Source organism: Phallusia mammillata, chromosome 6, assembly GCF_965637545.1.
Source record: "Phallusia mammillata chromosome 6, kaPhaMamm4.hap1.1, whole genome shotgun sequence".
Taxonomy (NCBI): domain Eukaryota; kingdom Metazoa; phylum Chordata; class Ascidiacea; order Phlebobranchia; family Ascidiidae; genus Phallusia; species Phallusia mammillata.
In genome coordinates, this window is record NC_137257.1 from 15,739,902 (window position 1) to 15,760,000 (window position 20,099).

Genomic DNA, 20,099 nt, shown 5'->3' on the forward strand with positions numbered 1-20,099 from the left:
CGAAATAAACTCAACTCAACTCAACTCATAGACAAGATAATATCGCGTTATGCGCGAACAATCGCCTTCTGTTGTTGAAAATAATAGGACAATACTCGGAAGAGGAGAAACTGCACATTCCAGATTCCACATCAACTTGCAATGGATTTGCCAAATTAAATGTCACAAATACTTGCTGTTTGGGAAGCGCCAGTAGGTCTATAGAAAGTGTAAAAGCAAAACCAACTTGAGGGAATGCTCGTTACCGTTGTATTTAAAAAGTATGACCCGTTACCAAACAAAGCCTGAATAAAGTGTCCCTTGTGGCAAATTAAATGTGATCGGCAACCATCGGGCCGCCGAAGTTCGTTACCGGGCCGCATAAAAATGCACATTGAATCAATTAGTTTTTATTGTTGAACACTTCTGGTTTTTAAAGGACGGTCAGTAATAAACATTTCACTTTCAAAGCGGTCCACAGTGCAAAAAAGGTTGCCGACATCTGATTTAAATAACCTCGATAACCCATGGTTTTTACTGTCCTTGTTTTACGAAACCGTTCAACAGCGACAAATTTGGATTCGCTGTTTCGTGAGGAGTCCGTAAGATGATGACCGAGAGTCAACAATGCCAAAGAATTCGCCTACCATCATTTTAAAGTTCCAAATAGTTTCAAAAATACGACACAACGAAGACAAAACATATACTACTTACAAACAAATAGACATTTTTTTTGTTTCTGTCACCAATATAGCATCCTCCCTTCACTATATGTTGCGCAGTTATTTCGGCCTATTCGAAATAAACGTAACTCAACTCTTTCTGTAACAGGGACTCAAATAAGCATCTTATTTTGTTAAAAGAGGTCCAGAAAAATCTGCTGTGACATAATATAATACTACAGAAAAGTTGGAAGCCTGCGATTTTGTTAATGCACCGCACTAATTTATGCCATATAATTTATGACTTGAGCAGCAAAAATGAAACATTTCCGATACAGCCACCATTTGCGATAAACACCTCGTAGCGCTTAACAGGTATTGCCATTTTTTTTATCGGTGAATCAAAATTCAATTCCACAAATAGGTCATCTGGTTTTCTTATCCCAAAGCCTTTTGAAATAATTCGAGCACTTTCAGAAAATACTCTATTTTTTTTTTGACAAAGAATTCTTTTCCAGTTGATTATGTATTTCGTAGCAGCTAATATACCTCACATGCGGTAACTTGTTTAAACAAAGCGGAGTCGGCAGAATTTCGCTTGTAGGAATAAATATGGTTTTTCACAAGGTGGCGCAATTAACACATGAGTTTACTATAAACGTTGCCGATTTTAATTTCTGATCACTTACTTTATTTCCGATTATATGCAATGATTTAGAGCATTTTTGATCGTTTTTTTGTTGCACTGTTAATGCTCAGTATTCACCGTATATGTCATATCAAGGTAACCAATTTTACCTACAAACATTTTCCAATTCATAGGCAAATGCGAAAATATTTGACGAAAAAGGATGAATTCAAGAATATAAGCAATGAGGCAAAACGTAGCATTTACACATGCAAGTCAATTTTAAAAGCGGGCAATAAAAGATTCTTGCTGAAAACTGACTGGACTCCGAACGCATGTCTTTGCAAATGGGCATACACCATAATATGGAAAAAGCGTATATAGCTGAATGAGAGAAATCAATTTCACCAGCTCTTGGAAAGGGTTAAGTTGGCAATAGAATAGGAGCCGACCGAGCTATCTTGTACTGAGCATTTCCAAAAGCTCCACTCTGTTTATTTCGCCGTTGTGGTCGTTGTCGATAAAGTCGATCATTTCTTCAAACTGTTAAAATCAAATAAACAATTAAATTCAATAATACACTATTTAGGGTCGCAATAGACAAAAAATACACTTTAATAAGTAGGTCGGCTGCAGTTGCTACAGTCCTTTGCAAATATTAAATTGAAGATTGATAGGTCTTATCGGTAGTTATATGTTTTTCGGATTAAAGAGACAGCAAAAAAATTTTCGTATTAAATCAATAAAGGAATGAAGCCTTTCAATTCAATTGAATTCGATTTAAATAAAGCTCTGAGTTAAAGATAAACGTTTAAGTTTCAACCGCAAATCAATATGAGAGCTTTGAGAAGTAAACATTTGAACTATTGTGGAACTGAACTTGAATAAAAATGCTGAATTAATCCAGTTGTAGCCAAATAGTACAAAATCAAAGATCTGTATTGATATTAGAAATGCTTTGAAAACATTTTTTTACTGTTGAAATTAACTTGTTGTACACATTGCTTTAACGGATAAAACAAAGTTAAGTTGGATTCAACTTATACCAAGAAATTAAATTGCAAAGCTAGAGATGCTAAGAAAAAAACTAGAAGGGTGGCTTAGCACATACTGCCATTGCACATACACTGTGACCTATTTCTTAACATATATTTACATCTGACACTTATTTTATATTGGGTCCCATATCATCCACTGTCTTCTTTTATAACCTTAGTTGTTTCTGAAAGCAGAAACTCATGGGTCCCCACACGTGCAAAGTTGTAAATAATGCATTTCAAGAGATAATAATGAGAAAGTTTGGCATTGTATCGTCAAACACAGTGATCGGTACTGTGCATAAATAAATATGCTATATGGAGTAAAGACTATTTAAATTCATTCCTTTCATACATTTTTGAAGGTTTTTCTATTTTATGACTATCTGAGAAAAAAGTGTTAAATAGTTTGAAAATAGGCTAGAACACAACAATCAGCTCCTAGTAATGGTGAATTGTACATGACTGTAGGAGTCTAGTGGAGTAAATGATAGGTACTACAGAGTTTAACACAACAACCAACACCTACATATGGTACACTCTACAAACTGTCCGAATTTCATTCAATTCAGACATTGTTTAAAAAGTTTAACCATTTTGGGGGGCTAGTGGGGTAAATGTTGGGGACATTGTTTACAAAATGGACCCATTTTGGGGGGATAGTGGGGTAAATCTTGGGGCGACAGGGTTAAACATAACAAACAACAACTATAAATAGCACACTCTATAAGCTGTCTAAATTTCATCAAATTCGGACAATGTTAAAAAAAATTACCCTTTTTAGGGGGCTAGAGGGGTAAATATTGGGGTTACAGGGTTAAACACAACAATTGACACTTATAAATGACAAATTCTACAAGCTGTCTAAATTTCATTTAATTCCAACACCTTTTTTAAAAAACTGCATATTAGGGTTAGTGGGGTAACTAATGGGGTTCAACACACAAAAGTATAAAATATAAAACCACAATGACCCCATCAACAGTCACGTACATTTTTATCCAAATCGGACAATGGTAAAAATTCTTTTTTTCTTCTGACCACTAGAGGTGTTATCAGCAACATTACTCAACGCTTCTGACGTCATAAGGCTGTTAATACCCGCATTAGACCACAGAAATCTTTCGTTTGTGGTGCGCAGCAACATACAAAAACGTTTTACACTTTGGGGTGTAGCGGGGTAAATACTGGGGTTATCAAGTCAAACAAAGCAAATGGCACATCTGCATAAATATATCTACCATCTGTGAAAGTTTCATCTAAATTCACCAAAGATTTCATGCCAAAAGTGCTTGGACAAACTTCACCGGAGAAAAAGGAAAAAAGGAAGAAAAAAACGAAAAAAAAACTGAGTGAAATCAAGATGCGTCCCCTTTAGGGAAGGGGACCCATAATTAAAACATCACTTGGCTTATTTTTTACCAAACAGCAAAAAGATAACTTTACGCTATTTTCAAAATAAACCATTTAATGACGCTTTTTATATCAGCAGTATAACAAATCCAGCTAGAAACGTTAACCAATAACATGAGCGATCGCAATCACGTGACCCACCTCATCCATCGGAGCCATTTCTGTGAGAAAATCGTTCCAGATGTTTCTGAGTTCGTTGACATCAATACATCCTCGTTGTTCGCGATCGAACACCCGAAAAATGTTGCACAAATCTTCGTCCTCATTGTTTGCTTTGTCAAAACTGAAAAATACCGTTGTTAAGTTGTTGAGTTGAGTTGAGTTTGTTATGCTCGGCGAAACAATCGTAGTAACAGAATTTGAAGTCCGCACCTTGGCAAAGGTAGTCGCCCAACGTTGGGAAGTTATAGAGCGCGACATTAGAGGGCACAATTTGTGGTAACATGGTAAACACACTGCAGCTACTCTGTTACCACAAAGAATTATGTGACGGGGTAAGGTAGACGATTTAGGATATAGGGAAAAAGATTTACAAAAATGTCATCACGTCAACTTTTTAAGCCACATTCTCCCAACGTCGTAAATTGGTATCTGTTATGGTTTCAAATGCGAAGGATTTTCACGCATTCATAATTTACATCGTTGACTGACGGCAAAATAAACCAACGTTGCGGGATAAACAAAACGCGGCGTTATAACCATAGATAATGTATTGCTTTTTGGTTAAGGCTAGTTTCGTAGGTATCCCTGGAGCTGGTTGCACAACGTGCGACCGTAAAGTCAAATTCATGCGGCCGTGAAAATGTGTATTTAAATGTATATCCGTGAAATTGCGGCCATGAATTGATTAAGACTTGATTGCTAAACGATTTGCTTTAAACACTGAATGCATTTTGTGAAACTGGTAAAATATGTTACCAGTCAAGTAGCAATTGGGGTCAGAATTTTTGTCTAGTGTGAAATGTGCAAACAAATAAATAAACAGTCAACAAACAACGTAACAATACAGGCGGTGACGTCGTAATCAGTTAAGACTGATTACCAAATCATTCAACTGAATCAATGTATACACAAAAAATGGCTTTTAGCCCCCAGTATAAAATTGGGTATTAAAAGATGAATCTTAATTCTTTACATCAATAACATAGCCTATGAAGGAAAAATATGGAGACAATCGACCGCCTTTGATGAATTAAGGCCTTGTGATACGGTCGTCTTAGTGAAAAGGTTGTGCACCCTGCCTTAGAGCATTTCCCACTTCGAAAGTTTTTTTTTGACATTGAAATAAATCCTATAGTAGTTTGTTAACATTTTTGTAAGAGCACTGTCAAGGTGTATTAATTTTTTTCTGACAGTGAAAATTCATCGAAATAGGAACAAGCATTTTGGACTGAATAAAAAAACTGTAAAAAAGCGCCCATATATCCTCTCGCAAAGCTAAAAAGCGCCAAACAGCTGCCGTTTCTTAAGCCCTGCCAAAATAAGCAAGATGAAAATGTTTGATAAGCTGTACTATATATATCGCGCCGTTAAAAAGAACAGATAGGTAAATCTAGGCACAAAACGCTTACAAGCTTTGGGAATATAAAGATTTAAGGAAGGTGGTAAATTATTGACGAGTCGACAAAATCGTCTTGTGTAGTTTTTTGCCTGCGCGAACGCAAATTGATCCGATTTCCGATTGTGGCGGTTATCGAGAATCGGAACTGCTTTGCAATGACCGATTTCTTTAACCAAGGTTACTTAGGGTCTTATTATATAACTTTCACACCCCTTAAAGCGGTTTCCAAACTTTATCGACGAATTCGTCCCTTAACCATTCAAAACATTTTCATTTCCACCCAAAGGACTACATAGGTTATATTCCCAGAGCTGAAGTGACTATTTACAAACTACATGTAAAAATTAAAATAAATTGCTCCCTTCAAGTTTTAAAATTCCTCCCTGGTTGCGAACCAAAGCCTTCACATTGGCTAAAATGTGTGCCAAAATTTGGATTTTTAATCTGCAGCCTAATACTCATTTTGGCCGAGGGCAATACCCATATGTTGTGTTTGACCTTATATGAAAACTGAGCCCAATAGAAATAGATGAAACTAAAATATTTACCATTAAATCCTTTTTAGTCGCACTGCAAAAGGTGTCGCACAATTTGGTAAAACAGGCTATTATTGTAATGCGCAATACACGTTATTTAGAACTACAAAAATATTTTGATGGTATGGACCAAAATTGTGGTGCAATTAAATTTTGGCTGAAAATCCAACAGAAAACCCATTATTACATTAAAGTTAAATTGGATAGCAGTAAGTGCTTGTTTAAAACATAAAAATGCGCATAATATGCTGGCAGTAAGCTTCATGTTCTAGTTAAAAGTTTTTGAAAACTTATGAGTTGTAAAGGTTAAAATTTCTATACTTCGGCTTGACAATTAAAAGTTTAAGGCGACAACTTCTCTACGAGGCAAGAGGAGTTCCTATTAAGGCCATTGCATCACAGGCGGAAATAAGAAAAACGTTCGTCAATAATTAACGTCTTGTCGTCGCGAGTCCTGTCAAGTTCCCTTGCAAACTTGATAAATATTTGATACAATAATAACTGCAGGTAGATGGGGGAGGCGTTGACATAAGAGCGGTCACATTTAGCCGATGTTGCCCCACTATAGGCCAGCTGAAATTGAACACCAACCGCAGAGACAAAAAGACATGAAACAATTTTATATTCCGAGGTTATTTAAATTTTAGGGTCTGAACTCCAGTGCGGTTTGTTTAAGTCCAAAGGGGGCTTATACTTCGATAGTCGACGTTGTTGGCACACAAAAAGTGGTTTGAGTGAACAATTACAAGCATTAAACGCAAATATTGCTTTAATTGTGTAAAATGTGTAAAGTTATTAGTTAGTTATCAACTTTTGTGAAAAAACATAAACATTTCCTAAATATTCTGAGCAGAAAAATCAGAGCCATTATTTGCGTGTAAAACACATCGTGTCTCTCCGTTTTTTATCGTGGTGCGGTACCAAGTTGCATGCCTTCTGTGGGTTTTATTTCTGACGACCTGACGATGGCAAATCAAATTGTCGAAACGTAGTCATGTTTCACACCCAAATACTGACTTGTATCTTTTTGCTCAGAATATTTAGAACTGTGCATTGTGTACCAAAGTTTCCTAAATAGCCTACAATTTGGAAATGCTAGAGTCAAATTGACAATGGGTGGTGTTTCTTAGAATATGTTTTAGCGTTATACGGTAAAAAAGACGGAAAAACAAAATTTATTCGATTTTGGTTTCAGTCCAGGGTGCATTAACTTGACGTAAGGCCGATACGTGAGTCATATTAAAATAAAGAAACTTGCGTGGGAGCGACATATATTATACATGCCCGTAACCAGAAAACATATTGGCGGGGGAAAACATATGAATGTGCCAAAATTGAAAGAGGACAAGCTGAGGTGCAAAAACGTTTAACGAAGCAAAGTGGTAATAACGAAGCAAGTGCTTCTGACTCAAAATCAGTAAACACCAAGTTGTTAAAAATAGTAGTATACGAATTACAATCATTTTTTGCTTTTACATCTGCTTTCTATTTTTTAACCTTCGTTGTTGGCAGTTTTTAGCGACTGGCGATGCTAAAATAGGTGAAATATATATCTCGATTTTTAACGCCCTGTTTGCTGATTTTGAGTCCGAAGCATTTCATTTACTAGGACAGTTTGACTGAGTGATTATTGACATTAACATGCCTATCAGGGGGACAGATCCTGTAAAAAGCATTTATATTTACAATGCAGTGCACAGCAGGAACGAAGTATTTGGTAGCGGACTATGACAAAGTGCTATATTTTATAAATGTCATTTTGGTTTTCCTGTCGAACAACATCCTTTTTCCCAAACACGGGTGGTTAGTTTTTATAAGGACCCCTTCGACTTACCCCACCAACAGTTTCATTTTCTTGTAGGATTCGGTTACATATAACGCTTTATAATACGGCATAGCGGCAGCGCATTTAGTCATGATACATCAATTGTGCCCGACACACTTTTTTGTGCCCCATAACGTCTCTCGTTGCGCAGCTATTTCCGGTTCGGTGATTGTTTTAGTGCTAATGTGTTGCTATGTTTTCTTTCACCAAGCGAAATAAACTCTCATATCAATGTAAAAACTTTTTTAAGTTGCCTTTATTTACTTTTTTGTAACAAAAATGTATAGGGTATACGCAGGCAAAGTGATACGACGTCGTCTATACGTCCATTATATATTGTCGTATGATTTCCACAACAATATATTGTCGTATGAGTCTCTAAAACAGGGGTCTCAAACACGCGGCCCTCCAAGGGTTTTTGTGCGGCCCGCGAAGGAACTTTTAGAACAGTGGTTCTCAACCTTTTTGCCTTTGCGGACCCCTTTTGATACTGTCAAGCTAATCGCGGACCCCTTTGAAGGTTTTTTTGTCCTTTTTTATTAACAAGCAACCCAAAAAAGGTGCAGAATATACCAACCACGTTTGGTCCAGGACCAAAATTTCAATCACTTTGACTGGGCTGCGACATCGGAACTCAATAATATAGACTATAGCAGTGCTTGTCAACCTTTTCTGAAATGGTACACCCTTTTCACGTTTACACAAAAATTAGTACACCCCGGTCAAAAATGTCTTCATCCTTGTAATACACTGAGTTTGTTGTCCTAACAAGAATAAGGATGAGCACAACGCAAATCCTGTAACATTATTTGTAGCAAATAACTCAGCGAACATGTGGGTAAAAAACATAACCAAACATTCTCAAGAGAAACATTATTATGTTTCAAGCCCAAATGGTTGTTTCGTATGCGAACTTCATTCTTGCTTCAAAAAGAAATGGTCCACGATATTATTTTTACTGGGCCGGTGGTCCATGGCCAGAAACGAGTTGAGAACCACTGGTCTATTGTGATACCTGGCCATAAGTGTCTTGTATCATTGAATCTGGTACACCCCAGTACACCCCATCAATGTGGTACACCCTTTAAAAAATATGGTACACCCTGGGGTGTACAATACACCCGGTTGAAAAGCACTGGACTGTAGAGCCATTACATTGTGATGTGACGTGATTTGCCACTGAAAATCTGCCTTTGTTGCATCACAATGGGGTTAAAATGTCACAATGCATTTTGGTTTGTCGCCTATGAAGAACGATCTTTCACTTTGCTACACTGTATATTTGTTTATTATTTATTACAATATTGTTTTTTTTAAATAAAGATAATGGGATTAATGAACATTTCCCTTTTTAATCGCGCAATATGTTTGTTGTCATGTTACACTGCAACAACTGTTTCGAAAGTGCGGCCCTCGACTTACTTAAAAGTTTTTTTTTGCCCTCAAAGCAGTTTGAGACCCCTGCTCTAAAACTTAGATGTGATCGGATATATTTTGAAACCAGTCGCTGAATGCTGTATCGAATTCATGTACTGTCCGATATCCACCTCTTGCTTATCTGCTCCACAGTGTGGGCATTCCGAATTCGTTCTTTTGCCCCAGCGTTGAAGCATGTGGGCAGTGCGAACATGTTTTGATCGCAATCGGTTCGCTGCTACCCAGTGACGTCTAATACGTCCATTGACTAGCACTTTCGACAATTTTCGATTTGACTTTACTCAACGCGTTAATTTTTTATCAGTTTTAAATTCAATATCCTGTTTGCACTTTTACAGCCTAACTTTGGGTTTCCTATAAATAAACCATGAGAGCTTTGATGTTAGATAATGCCTAAAGCGGCCACTTGCTACTTGTAAGAGACAAATTACCCTTTAGAGCAGAGTATAAGTTGAGTCATGGTTTTGGGATCCGGTTTGGGCTGGCTTTTGAATAAAACGGGCAACTTAGGCTTGGCCTGACTTGTGTCGCAATTTCAATAACACATGCATGCTTCAGGGCTGATCCCAGTATTTGATTTATGTTCATCCTAACTCACTAATGGACGAACTGGCTACCCCTGTTAAATGGAGCTGACACGTGCAGTATAAGAGGCAGGCAACGGTGCTTGTGATTCGATTTTCGACGGGCTAACCCCTAAGGCTGTGTATTTCAGTTTTTAAAGAGCGAGTCTCGGAAATTTTCCAGTCGTGGGTTCAAATCTAACGGCAGGCTGGGTTCAAATCTAACCGCTCGCCATGTGGTAATGCCTGTTGGTCGGCTGATTGGGTATGGGCCTGGCGTACTATGATTGCATTTTGGCCTAATTAGTTTATTTGTAATCAGGTTTGGACCAGGTTTTGGGTTCGTAATTTCGGGTTTGGACCAGCTTAGGACGCCAATTTAAGACCCCCTACTCTGTCTTGGAGCATGATGACTTGTCAAAAAACGGCTTAACCCTTGTTTTGCAAAGGTCTTGTAAATTTAATGTAAAAAATATAAGGGTATAAATTCCATGAACAAAATCAGTCAAGGGTATATAAGACGTAAAAGGTTGAAAACCCTCGTTATAAATATTTATAATTTAGTTGAACTTTAACGTCCCAAAGAATCAACCTAAACTTTACTACAGTGGTCCCTGTAGACGCTACTTACTATCCAATCATGATGATAAACTCATTAAAATCGATTTTTCCATTTTCATCCATATCGACTTGATTAACGAGTTCGCGCAGTTCGATGTCGCTCGGGTTGTGACCCAGAGTTCGCAGGAGTCGTCGAAGCTGCTTGGAACTTATGATCCCGCTCGAGTCCTGTTGATTAAAAAGGTCCCGGCTGGTTTAAACTCAGTGGTGGTAAGTTTTTGATCAATTAGTGGTTTGTCAATTTAAAACATTTTTATTCCTGCCCGAAACAGTAGGCAGTGAACGCGCACTTAAATATCGCACTGCTGCTGCTAATACTAAAGACCTTTTTTTTTCCTTTTTTTTTAACCAACGGGCTTGTTTCGAGCCTGACATCACATCCTTAGTCTATAATTTTAAAAAAATACCTAGCTAAGTAGCTAGTTGCTTGACTTAACCAAACCTAATGTCCACGTACAGTCCTAAAACGTCGTGTTGAAGCCAATGTCGATGCTTTTCGTAACTTAGGTCGTAGTTTGTTGCAACTAATTTTTTTGCTGATCATTGTGTTATACAACAGTTTAGTGAAACTTTTGTCTCGATTGCTAACATTAGCTGCTGTACCATTTAATCTGAGTGCAAGGTTGTCGTGTGCGTATGGTTGTCGATAGTCTTTCAATGTGCATGCCACCCGCTTCATCGACCGGGAGGGCTTAACGCAACGAAAATAGCACCACAGCACAAGTGAGTGACAGTACACAAAAGCAAGTGGACAGCGAAAAGGTGAGGCCATGATGGGTTCGCTAAGATCAATTTTGGTTAGGCAACAAGTCGCGGTAGCAATTGTTATAAATTACTGAGAATTTAACCGACAGTATCGCATCTATAATATCTACCATGAGCGAAATCTGTTTACAAGTTTTTTCAATGCCATAAAATACGTGTGTATATATCGTTTGGTATTATGGCGCATTATACTCTTTTAAGAGTCACTTTTTATGACAAAATGAAACAAAACGGACAAATGGAACAATTGAAATTTGTAAAAACACATTAAAACAAGTTAAATTTAGGTTTCAAACGCAAATTAAAAAAACAAGAAAATACCAACTGTATATTCAAGCGCTGCGTTAAAAAAAGGATGGACTGTTTAAATATCTTCGACCACAAACCCTAAATAACATTTCAAATTGCTATAATCGATAGTGCACCGTAACCTGGTCTTGGGGGTCGCTGCACATCTTGTAACAACCGGCACACAATGTCACATTAAAAGATTTTCAACTGCTAAAATCGATGTCGATGACATATTAAAGCAAATCAAAGCACCAGAGTCTATCGTGCGCGGTGGCCATTGGCAAATCGATGTTAGCGTTTTGTTTGGATTAATGCTGCTAATAATGGCAAAAAGACGTAGAAATCGGGCGAGATTTTTAGGTCGCGTTCAGATGGGTTGGACTTCACACTCGACCACACTCGTGCCGCAATTTCAATTTAGTGAATCATTTGGTTGACCTTTTACATTTAGGCCGATCTTTGAGTCGACCTTTTTTGAAAAAAATGGTTTCGGGCCGGGTTCTGGGCCCGCTACAGTCACAGAAGTACACCACTCTTTGTCTTTTTTAGTTAACCATTCAAGGAACATCTATAGAGTAAAAAAACTATCGAACCCTCAGTAATTAACAAGTTGTTCTTGGTGACATCGGAAAAACTGGGATTTAATATTTTTAAAAAATATTCACAATTTGCGAATGACACTATACGTGTGAACCAACTTGAAAGATTTCGCGTGTGTTGAAACCGAAACAGAACAAATGATGGAAAAAATTCGGAAACAAGTCGAAATCACGCATTCTTCATTTCAATAGTTCGGCCGATGACCTATAAACATTTCGCGAGTACCAACCTGTTTATAACTCGTAGAATGTCCTTTAATCCTATTCATAGCTTAAAGGTTGATTTTACGCTCTAATTTTTTCGATTTCGAAATGTACATTAACTGTTTAGTGACATGTAAAGTATGTTTTACGCGCATGGGTACCCAGTTAACATTATTAAAACACATGTTAGCTGGTTCGATGATCCCATCAGGATTATCAGGTTGGCCGATTTCCGACCAGAAAAGCAAAAGTTGGCCGAATGACCGAGGTTTTCCCGTTCTGGCCGGCTACTTGGTCGATTTTTGTAATTTTTCTCAACCTGACAAACAAAACCCTGTGCGGCAAAATACAGCCTTCCTAAGGCCAAAAACCAAAAGAATGCAATCTTTCGTTTTTTGTTCACACAACTGAAAACGCTATTCATAGATGTTTATAGATGCATCTTAATTACCTTGTCGAATTTAGCAAATGCGTTTTTGTATTGGACAATTCGTTCCTCGCCCATTTCACATAGAATATCCTCCACAATGCTCTGCAACAAAAAGTAAGATTTTTCTGACTAGGCTTTGATATTTTAAGTGTGACATCATAATAACAAGTCGAGTAAAATTTGAAATGCAGCACTTTGCCACGGACCACAAAACCTACAGAATAAGTCTTCAAATCGAAATGCAGAAGTACATTTAGGAAAGTACTTCAACATGCCAAAAATGTATTTTTCGTTACAGAGTTTTAAATTTCTATTTATTCATTTAAATTTTGAATTAAGTTTGTGGCATTTGCATACCTTAGACAGGGTTCAACTTGAGCCAAAGTCAAACAAATGAACTCGAAAATTATTTTTGGTTTATTTAATTCAGACATAACATTCAAAAGTGACAAAAAATGCTTTTTTTCATTAATTGAAATCATTATTTAATGTGCTCAATCAGACAATCAATACAAAATATAGTGCAAATGAATTCTTATTGAACAATGGATTCAATAGTTTACGTGGTGGTGGGACGTGCGGTTACAGTTCTGGCAAAATTGCAAACGACTGTTCATTTATCAAAACACAGCCCCCTGCAATCCTGTTTGTTAGGTGGTTTAATATAAAGAATATTAATCTTAGGTTTGTCCTTGTCAAAAAATAAGATGAAAATATGGTCCCTATTGGTAAGTAATGAAAAGGCTCTGAAGGACTTGTAAAAAGTCTCCTCGAATTACTTTAATTCTTGATTCAGGACATTCGTTTATTGGAAGCGCGTTAGCTGAGCCCATAATTATTTTCATTCATTATTCAGATGAGATAAACTTGTTTTTCAAACGAGTGGAAGTTTAAATGCTTCTTAACTCATCGCGGGTATTTCCCTTACGTCATACGCTTTTAATTCTTGCTTAGAATTTTTCAAATTTTGAACTAAAATTTTACACGTCAGGACATGTGCAACAAAAAGGTCACAATTTTAGAGATTCAAATTCCAATTATTTGAATCGAAAGCCCGTTTTAAATCAATTTTCGTAAAATTGAATTTGATATCACGCTTCACGGGCCCAACACAAAACACTTTTTGTTTGCACTGCTGGATCGTTTTGGAAAATGTAAACCTTTAAAAACATGTAACAAGTGACAAAAATACAGATGGAGGACATATTATGCATAAACTTTGGTCGTGAACAGACAACCGAAAACAACCAATCATGATTAATGAATCAATAATGAAGAAGAAAATGATTTTGACTCAGCAGTAAAATCAGCAGACACAAAGCTGTTAAAATGGAGATATATATTTCATCTATACAGGCATCGTTCAGTCTCTAAAAACTTATTCAAGTATATGCCTAGGGATAGATCCTGCGCATGGCATTTATATTTTCAAAAACAATCAATGGCTTTTTCCACAAACGCAAAACTGCACGTTCAAGTAACAGGAAAAGGTGACAACAAACCTGAACCCGCCGTGGGTCACTCGGCCCAACAGTCATCAACCTCTCGCTTAGAGTCTGTTGCTTTTCTTTGGGCGTCATGTTCTTTGGCAACAAGTTACGCGATGACGTGGCTCCCACCACATGTGACACGGCTGCACAAAAATAAAACAGAACTTGAAATTTAGGAAATACCACGATCAATGTTCCTTCCATAAGGCTGCGCAAAGCGCAATTCCAAACTGGTCGTGTGCATAAGGTGTGGTCCAAAACCACTTGCAGTTAAGGTAAACAATTGGAGATTGCTTCTGGTTAACACAGGTGTGATACTAATTTGTGGCGACAGCGTGCACATCTAAAGCTGCTTACAGTGGTCCTCAGTGTGCTCAAGGAGCTTTCGTGTTTGACGCAGACACATTAGGCGAAACAATGATTACGACTTGCAAAACTATAGTTACATGCACATGGCCCATTTGCAAAAAAGTTGTAAAAAATACTCTTACATTAAATGACAAAAAAAGCTAACATATACATTACACTTTTCCAAAAACACTTATTCGCAAGGAACGTGTTTGATATACATAAGAAAAAGTATAGTAATACAACAACAAACACTTCGGTAGCCGTTTAATTGCTTTAAAGGTCATCTGCATTAAAAACCGCATAAGGACGAATTAAGAGAGATAAGTGTAAATCTACCCTCCGGCCTTTTGTATTGTTTTGCTTGTTACCACAATCAATGTCGTCGTTGTAGGTATGCGACCCATGGTTGACGCTTACGCTTTAAGTACTAAATTGCGGGACTGTAGTTTTGAAAAGAAGGAATTTTTTAGAAATTTTATTCATCGAAAAACTTTTGATTTCTAGAAATGTTCGAACACCCTGTTTTGTGCAAGCGAATTATTGAATCGTTTAGCTTGATGCTAATACTGCAGCTATAACATTGGTTCTCAACCTTTTCGACAAATTCTTCACTTAACGTCTAAAAAATGTTTTTCCCCGATATATACCACAAAATACATTTTAAGATGCGTGTCATTTTAAGTACAAAACACATATTCCTAGAGCTTAAGTGTCTATTTGCAAACCACATACAAAAATCGAAGCGAATTTCTCACCTAAACTTAAAATTTTCTCAGTGTTAAAACCACTGAGCTACAGCTTATTCCTGCATATTACTGCCTATTTTCTCAAACGCTAAACTTACAGATTGACAAAAAAAGTTACGAAACAGAAAAAAAGATTGTATCCTAACCGGCTGAAATTTTATTTAATCCGGCTGAAGTTTTAATTAAAATAAATGTTAAAAGCGAGACCGAATTCACACTTGCCGTACGTATATAGCAGTTTCAATTTATTCTTTTTACCAAGGTGTGTATGTGGGGTGTATTGATTTGTCGCGTACAGCTGTACATTTCACAGAGCTTCGTGTAGGCCTAACAAATTCTGTGTTTCCACATAATTTAAAGCAACCAGTTATTACCAGTATTTTAGCACTACTTATATAAACCTACACATACACATTTTACAGGAAAACGATTAAAAGCAAAATGCCTTACCATCAACCAATGCCGACTTTACTGATCCACTGCGTGATACAGTCCTCTTTGCTAATGAACCGCTGGAAAGAAACGGAGGGGTGCTCTCGTTTCGTGACGTCACGCTTGTTTGACGTGCGACGCTCGTCGGAACAGCGTCACTTTTAGGTGGATTTGCAACGCTTTCGGGCTTTAAGTTTTGTTGGTTTGTTTGCTCTAAAGGCTGTTGAAGCTTTACAGCATCTCTAGTGCCACTTGTACCGCTTACTTTTCCTGTGTCAATTTCTGTTTGGTTACTTGTTGATAACTCCGGCTGTGATTTCGTATCAGGCTTAGATGAAGTTTGAAATGGATCAGTCTCTTCAAACAGCGACAGCATCCTTGTATCCATTTGCCTTTTGTGACTCGGCGGACGGGAGTAGACAACAACAGGGCTGTCATCTTCATCACTGCTCAGATCTGGGTTGTACTCTTGACCCGGGGTTTGTCTCCAAGTGGCTGTGGCTTCACGCCGAGTAGGTGTTGATCCTACACTCATTTGGCGACCACGATGGTGCTAAAAATTTGAAGCAACAAGAAACATGTAAACTAAAACTAACAAAATTTCGGTTGTGGCCTACTTAAACCTTTGACATTAAACTGTGGTTTAATTTTTTACCTTTGAGTTTATTTTGACTTTAAACAGACTGGTTTAGCCTTTTTGGTTTAGCTTTTCGATAACCATGACTAAACTTTAAGTAAAAACCTGTGTAACTGTAAATTGGCTTCGTTTGTTATGTTATGATCTTATCTTAGTTATAACCGCCAATAAACGTATCAACTCAACCGTGACATTTTCGTTCCGTTACAAAGCACACAAAGACTATGCTGCTGAAAAACGAACTCATCTTTTGAAGATTAGATACTTTTTGTTACTTTCCATGGCAACACGAAACGGAATATGTTTGATGCAATAATAGTTAGTAGGCTGTACAAAGATAAAAACATCAATTTATTTAGCGCTGGTGTAACCATGTAACCATCAACTGACAGGTACTCTTATGTAACTTTAATTTTCTGGTAAACCCCTAAAATAATGTTACGTACCTAAACATGGTGGCAAATCTATGCCTTCGCATTTTCCTATTTTAAGCGACTGTTCGTTTACCCTCTGAACACAAATTGTGTGCCAAAACACCAAGGCAAAAGCTTGTTTACTTTTAACAGTTTCCCGAGATTATTATAACATTAATTTACCTGCTGGCCTCGTATCCTTGAAGCAGAATGCGCAGCACCCATCTCCAAGTTTCTTTCACAACGCAAACGACTTGCTTCGACTGTGTCGCTAATGCAGGGGCCTCGTTTTTTGTACACAACCCTTTTTGCCGTCACGGACTTCTAAAAATCACAAAACCACGAAAAACACTTCACTGTCTACTCAACTAGTAAGAACTGGGCCATTGCCAACACAAAGAAAACATAATTTTAAAGTTTGTAATTGCAAATGTTTTGCCAGCATAACGAACAAACAACTTAAGCGAAAAACAAACTAAGTTCTTGTTGTAAACATACGATGCGTCTTTTCTTAAACCACAAATCACTGAACAGATTGTTTGCACACAATGGCCTAAAAACGCAGTGGCCTTTGTACATTTAATCAAGGTTCTGGCCAACTGCGCTCGAACCTGTACCGATCTGCTTCACTGGAAATGTAGTGTACCTGATTGGAATGTGGTTTCCCGCTGTAGGTCGTCACCAAATTCCTTGCCTGCTGGTGGCCAACGGGATTTCTTGGGGCACAAACAAGTGGCACAAGTTCGTGATTGCTATTGTTGTTTGGATCCAAGTCACTGCGTTGTTCAGGTTTGGATATTTTGTAATCATTTTTGAGGAACACTTCAGGCTGCAACAACAATAAGTTATATGTAAGTTATATTCATCATTAAAAATGACATGAACATTTGTCAAACAGTTCGATAGTATGTGGCTTTTTACGTCTATTCAGCCTTTTATAATCCTAATTGGCAATAGCCTTGTATTTGTTATTACTTTACTTCACAGTAACTTTTGCTAAGTTTACAAAATCAGTTACAATTTTTTTTTAATTGGTGACATTTTTTTCATAGAAAAGTAGTAAAAAAGTATTAAAGTATAAAACAACAACATTGGGTATGCTGGTAAAAATAGCAAGCGATTTTGAATAAATATTATTGTTCAAATGCAAAGTTGATTGAGCACTATATGCATTATATTTGAGTCATCGACTTTTTCAATAAAGCACAATCGATATATTGTGCGCAGTTTAAACTTGCCAATAAACAGGCGATGTTTTGCTTTTTTGTAAATTTGAAAAGTCAACACGTGACATTTGTTTCGCGCCGATTTGATTTAGCAGAAAAATGTCTGCTCTTGAGTTAAAACTGTATTATACAAATTATATATATTTAACCATTTTACCTGTGACCCTGAATTTCAATACTAGTCGTTGTTCATTTTTTCCAATAGTTCACAATTCGATTAGGAAGTGTTTGTTTGTGAAACTAAAGCAGACCTACCTGATTGCCATTGGCATCCTCAGATAATTGAAATCTGTGTCGGTTAAGAGAACCGCGTGACTTTGAGATACGTGGTGAAGCACACCGACTTTTTGTTTCCATTCTTAAGGCGCTATCCTTTTCTTTCATGAGTAGCGTGCCTTCGTCGGGATGCAAGTCGTCTGTTACGATGCCTTCGTCCGTGGATGGCGAAGTTGAATACAAAGGAGATCTCCCACCAGAGGGCGACGGAACCTTCAAGAGGTTACCTTGATCCCGCTCCGCTTGAAGAAAATTGCTGTTTGCAGCCTCACACTCTTGCGATCCACTTAAAGCTGCACGAAATACACAGCCTGACTCAGTGGAAGATACGTTACAGTTGCCTTCCTCCGAAGTACTGCTATGACGTTGTTGATGTTGTTGTCTGTTATTAGTTGCACTTTTCCAAGCTGATCTTTTCTTAAGGGCTGCTGACGACAGTGCCGCCCTCGGCGAGGTGCTTGGACTTTTGCTGTCGCGGTTTGAAGAATGTGAGTCACACATGGTTTGCTGAACGAACAAGACTTTGAGCTCCGTATCTTTGCATATGGCCCTTTCTAACAAAGGCGACGGACTCGTAAAGTTGGTTGTTAAGTTTCCGGTCCCCCCTTTTTTCCACGAGCACCCCGCGGCCATGTTGGATCCGTTGTCAATCGACAGAAAAACTATGTCGGCATTTTTTTCTCTCCCCTCCCCCGTTTCAAGAAGGGTATCATCACCTTTAAACCTATCCTTGGGCACAACCTTGGGTTGCGTTTGCTTACGGACTGACTGAAGTTTTTCAGATGCTGGAAGGTTTTCCCCATCGTTTGAAATGCGATAGTGATTATAATAACTGTAAATCCAATTCATGTCGACTCATTTCAAGTCACGGTACGGTTGCCGACATTTTTTCATCACGTTGGAAACGAGCGAAACTACGGCTTCAGTAAATAAAGTTGCATTTGCAGTCCAAAACAAATTTATTGCATACTTAGCCCTTAAACAACCATAAAACACTTGTCAGAAGACTAAGGCCACGTGTAGATAAAAAAATAATTGATATCGATGATTTTAAAGCAACTGCACAGTTCATTGGATTTTTTCGATATATTCGATTCACTATTACTTGCGGCATCATAAATTTTAAATGCTTCCATTTAGCCCTGATCTTTTATCTGCCTCGCATCAAAGCTTTAATGTATCAAGATTATCATCAACACCTGATTAAAGAAAATAAACATCCCTTTATATCTTAATAAAGCTTATATTAATATGCCAGATAAAAGCTCGCTTAACTCCATGGCAAAGTTATTCATATTTAAAGCTTCTGTAGCCTGTACAGCCTTTAATTGCTAAAAATCGAAGAGCGAGCCTACCGACCGACCAAGCGATAAATAAGCAAAAACGGCGAGCGCAATGATGCATGCTGATTGGCAGCTTCATGTCCAATTCTAGTCGGTCTGTTTGCCCCCTGGAACGTAAACAAAAGAAGGACCCGGGCCGTGAACTTCTTCAGGCGAAACGGCGATCAATACCGCGCAGTCAATCGCCAAATTACAGACAAATTGCGGCGTCCATTATGTCACTATAGGAGGAAGGGAGGTATAGCGTTGCGCATGATATCGGCTCTTATGGAAAAGATGTGGTGGCTCGGAAAGGCCTTGTTGTATTGAGAGATTGCCCGATGATGGTTGAACAGGCATGCATAAGTTTCCAGCCTTTATTTGTCAGCGCTCATGCATTTTTGATGGGCGGTTTGGGTGCAATCATTTCGCTATCAGCTATGACGAACCCTCTCCCTTATTGCAAAGCTGTTTTCGGTAAAGACACAGCTGACAGTGCGGTATATGCAAGATCAATAATAAACCTTCAATAAATGTTGCACGCCCTAACTTATTCACTTTTTGAAACCTCCTGAAAAACTTATTTTATTTATGTGTGGGATTGCATGATGTTTCTCAATGTCGCCTATTTTCGCTTGCCTTATAAATACGTAAC

The 20,099-nt window shown here is 37.8% G+C and overlaps 1 protein-coding gene across 1 annotated transcript; it reads right to left on the reverse strand.

Annotated features, from left to right (window-relative positions):
• Positions 1-1,148: 1,148 nt before the first annotated feature.
• Positions 1,149-19,123, reverse strand: LOC145232643 (uncharacterized). The gene is made up of 9 exons (XM_080097306.1): positions 18,102-19,123; positions 17,267-17,449; positions 16,804-16,944; positions 15,589-16,123; positions 14,054-14,184; positions 12,573-12,653; positions 10,273-10,430; positions 3,861-4,002; positions 1,149-1,812 (listed from the first exon to the last, which is right to left on the reverse strand). The coding sequence occupies exons 1-9, from the start codon at positions 18,969-18,971 to the stop codon at positions 1,726-1,728; spliced, it is 2,328 nt and encodes a 775-aa protein (XP_079953432.1). The 5' UTR covers positions 18,972-19,123; the 3' UTR covers positions 1,149-1,725.
• Between the last annotated feature and the right edge of the window lie 976 nt (positions 19,124-20,099).

Coding starts and splice junctions, on each gene's coding strand:
- LOC145232643 (XM_080097306.1), bottom strand. CDS start 18,971: ATGAATTGGATTTACAGTTATTATAATCACTATCGCATTTCAAACGAT. Junction 16,945..17,266: donor GGAAACCACATTCCAATCAG/GTACACTACATT, acceptor TGTGATTTTTAG/AAGTCCGTGACGGCAAAAAG. Junction 1,813..3,860: donor AAATGGCTCCGATGGATGAG/GTGGGTCACGTG, acceptor TGATTTTAACAG/TTTGAAGAAATGATCGACTT.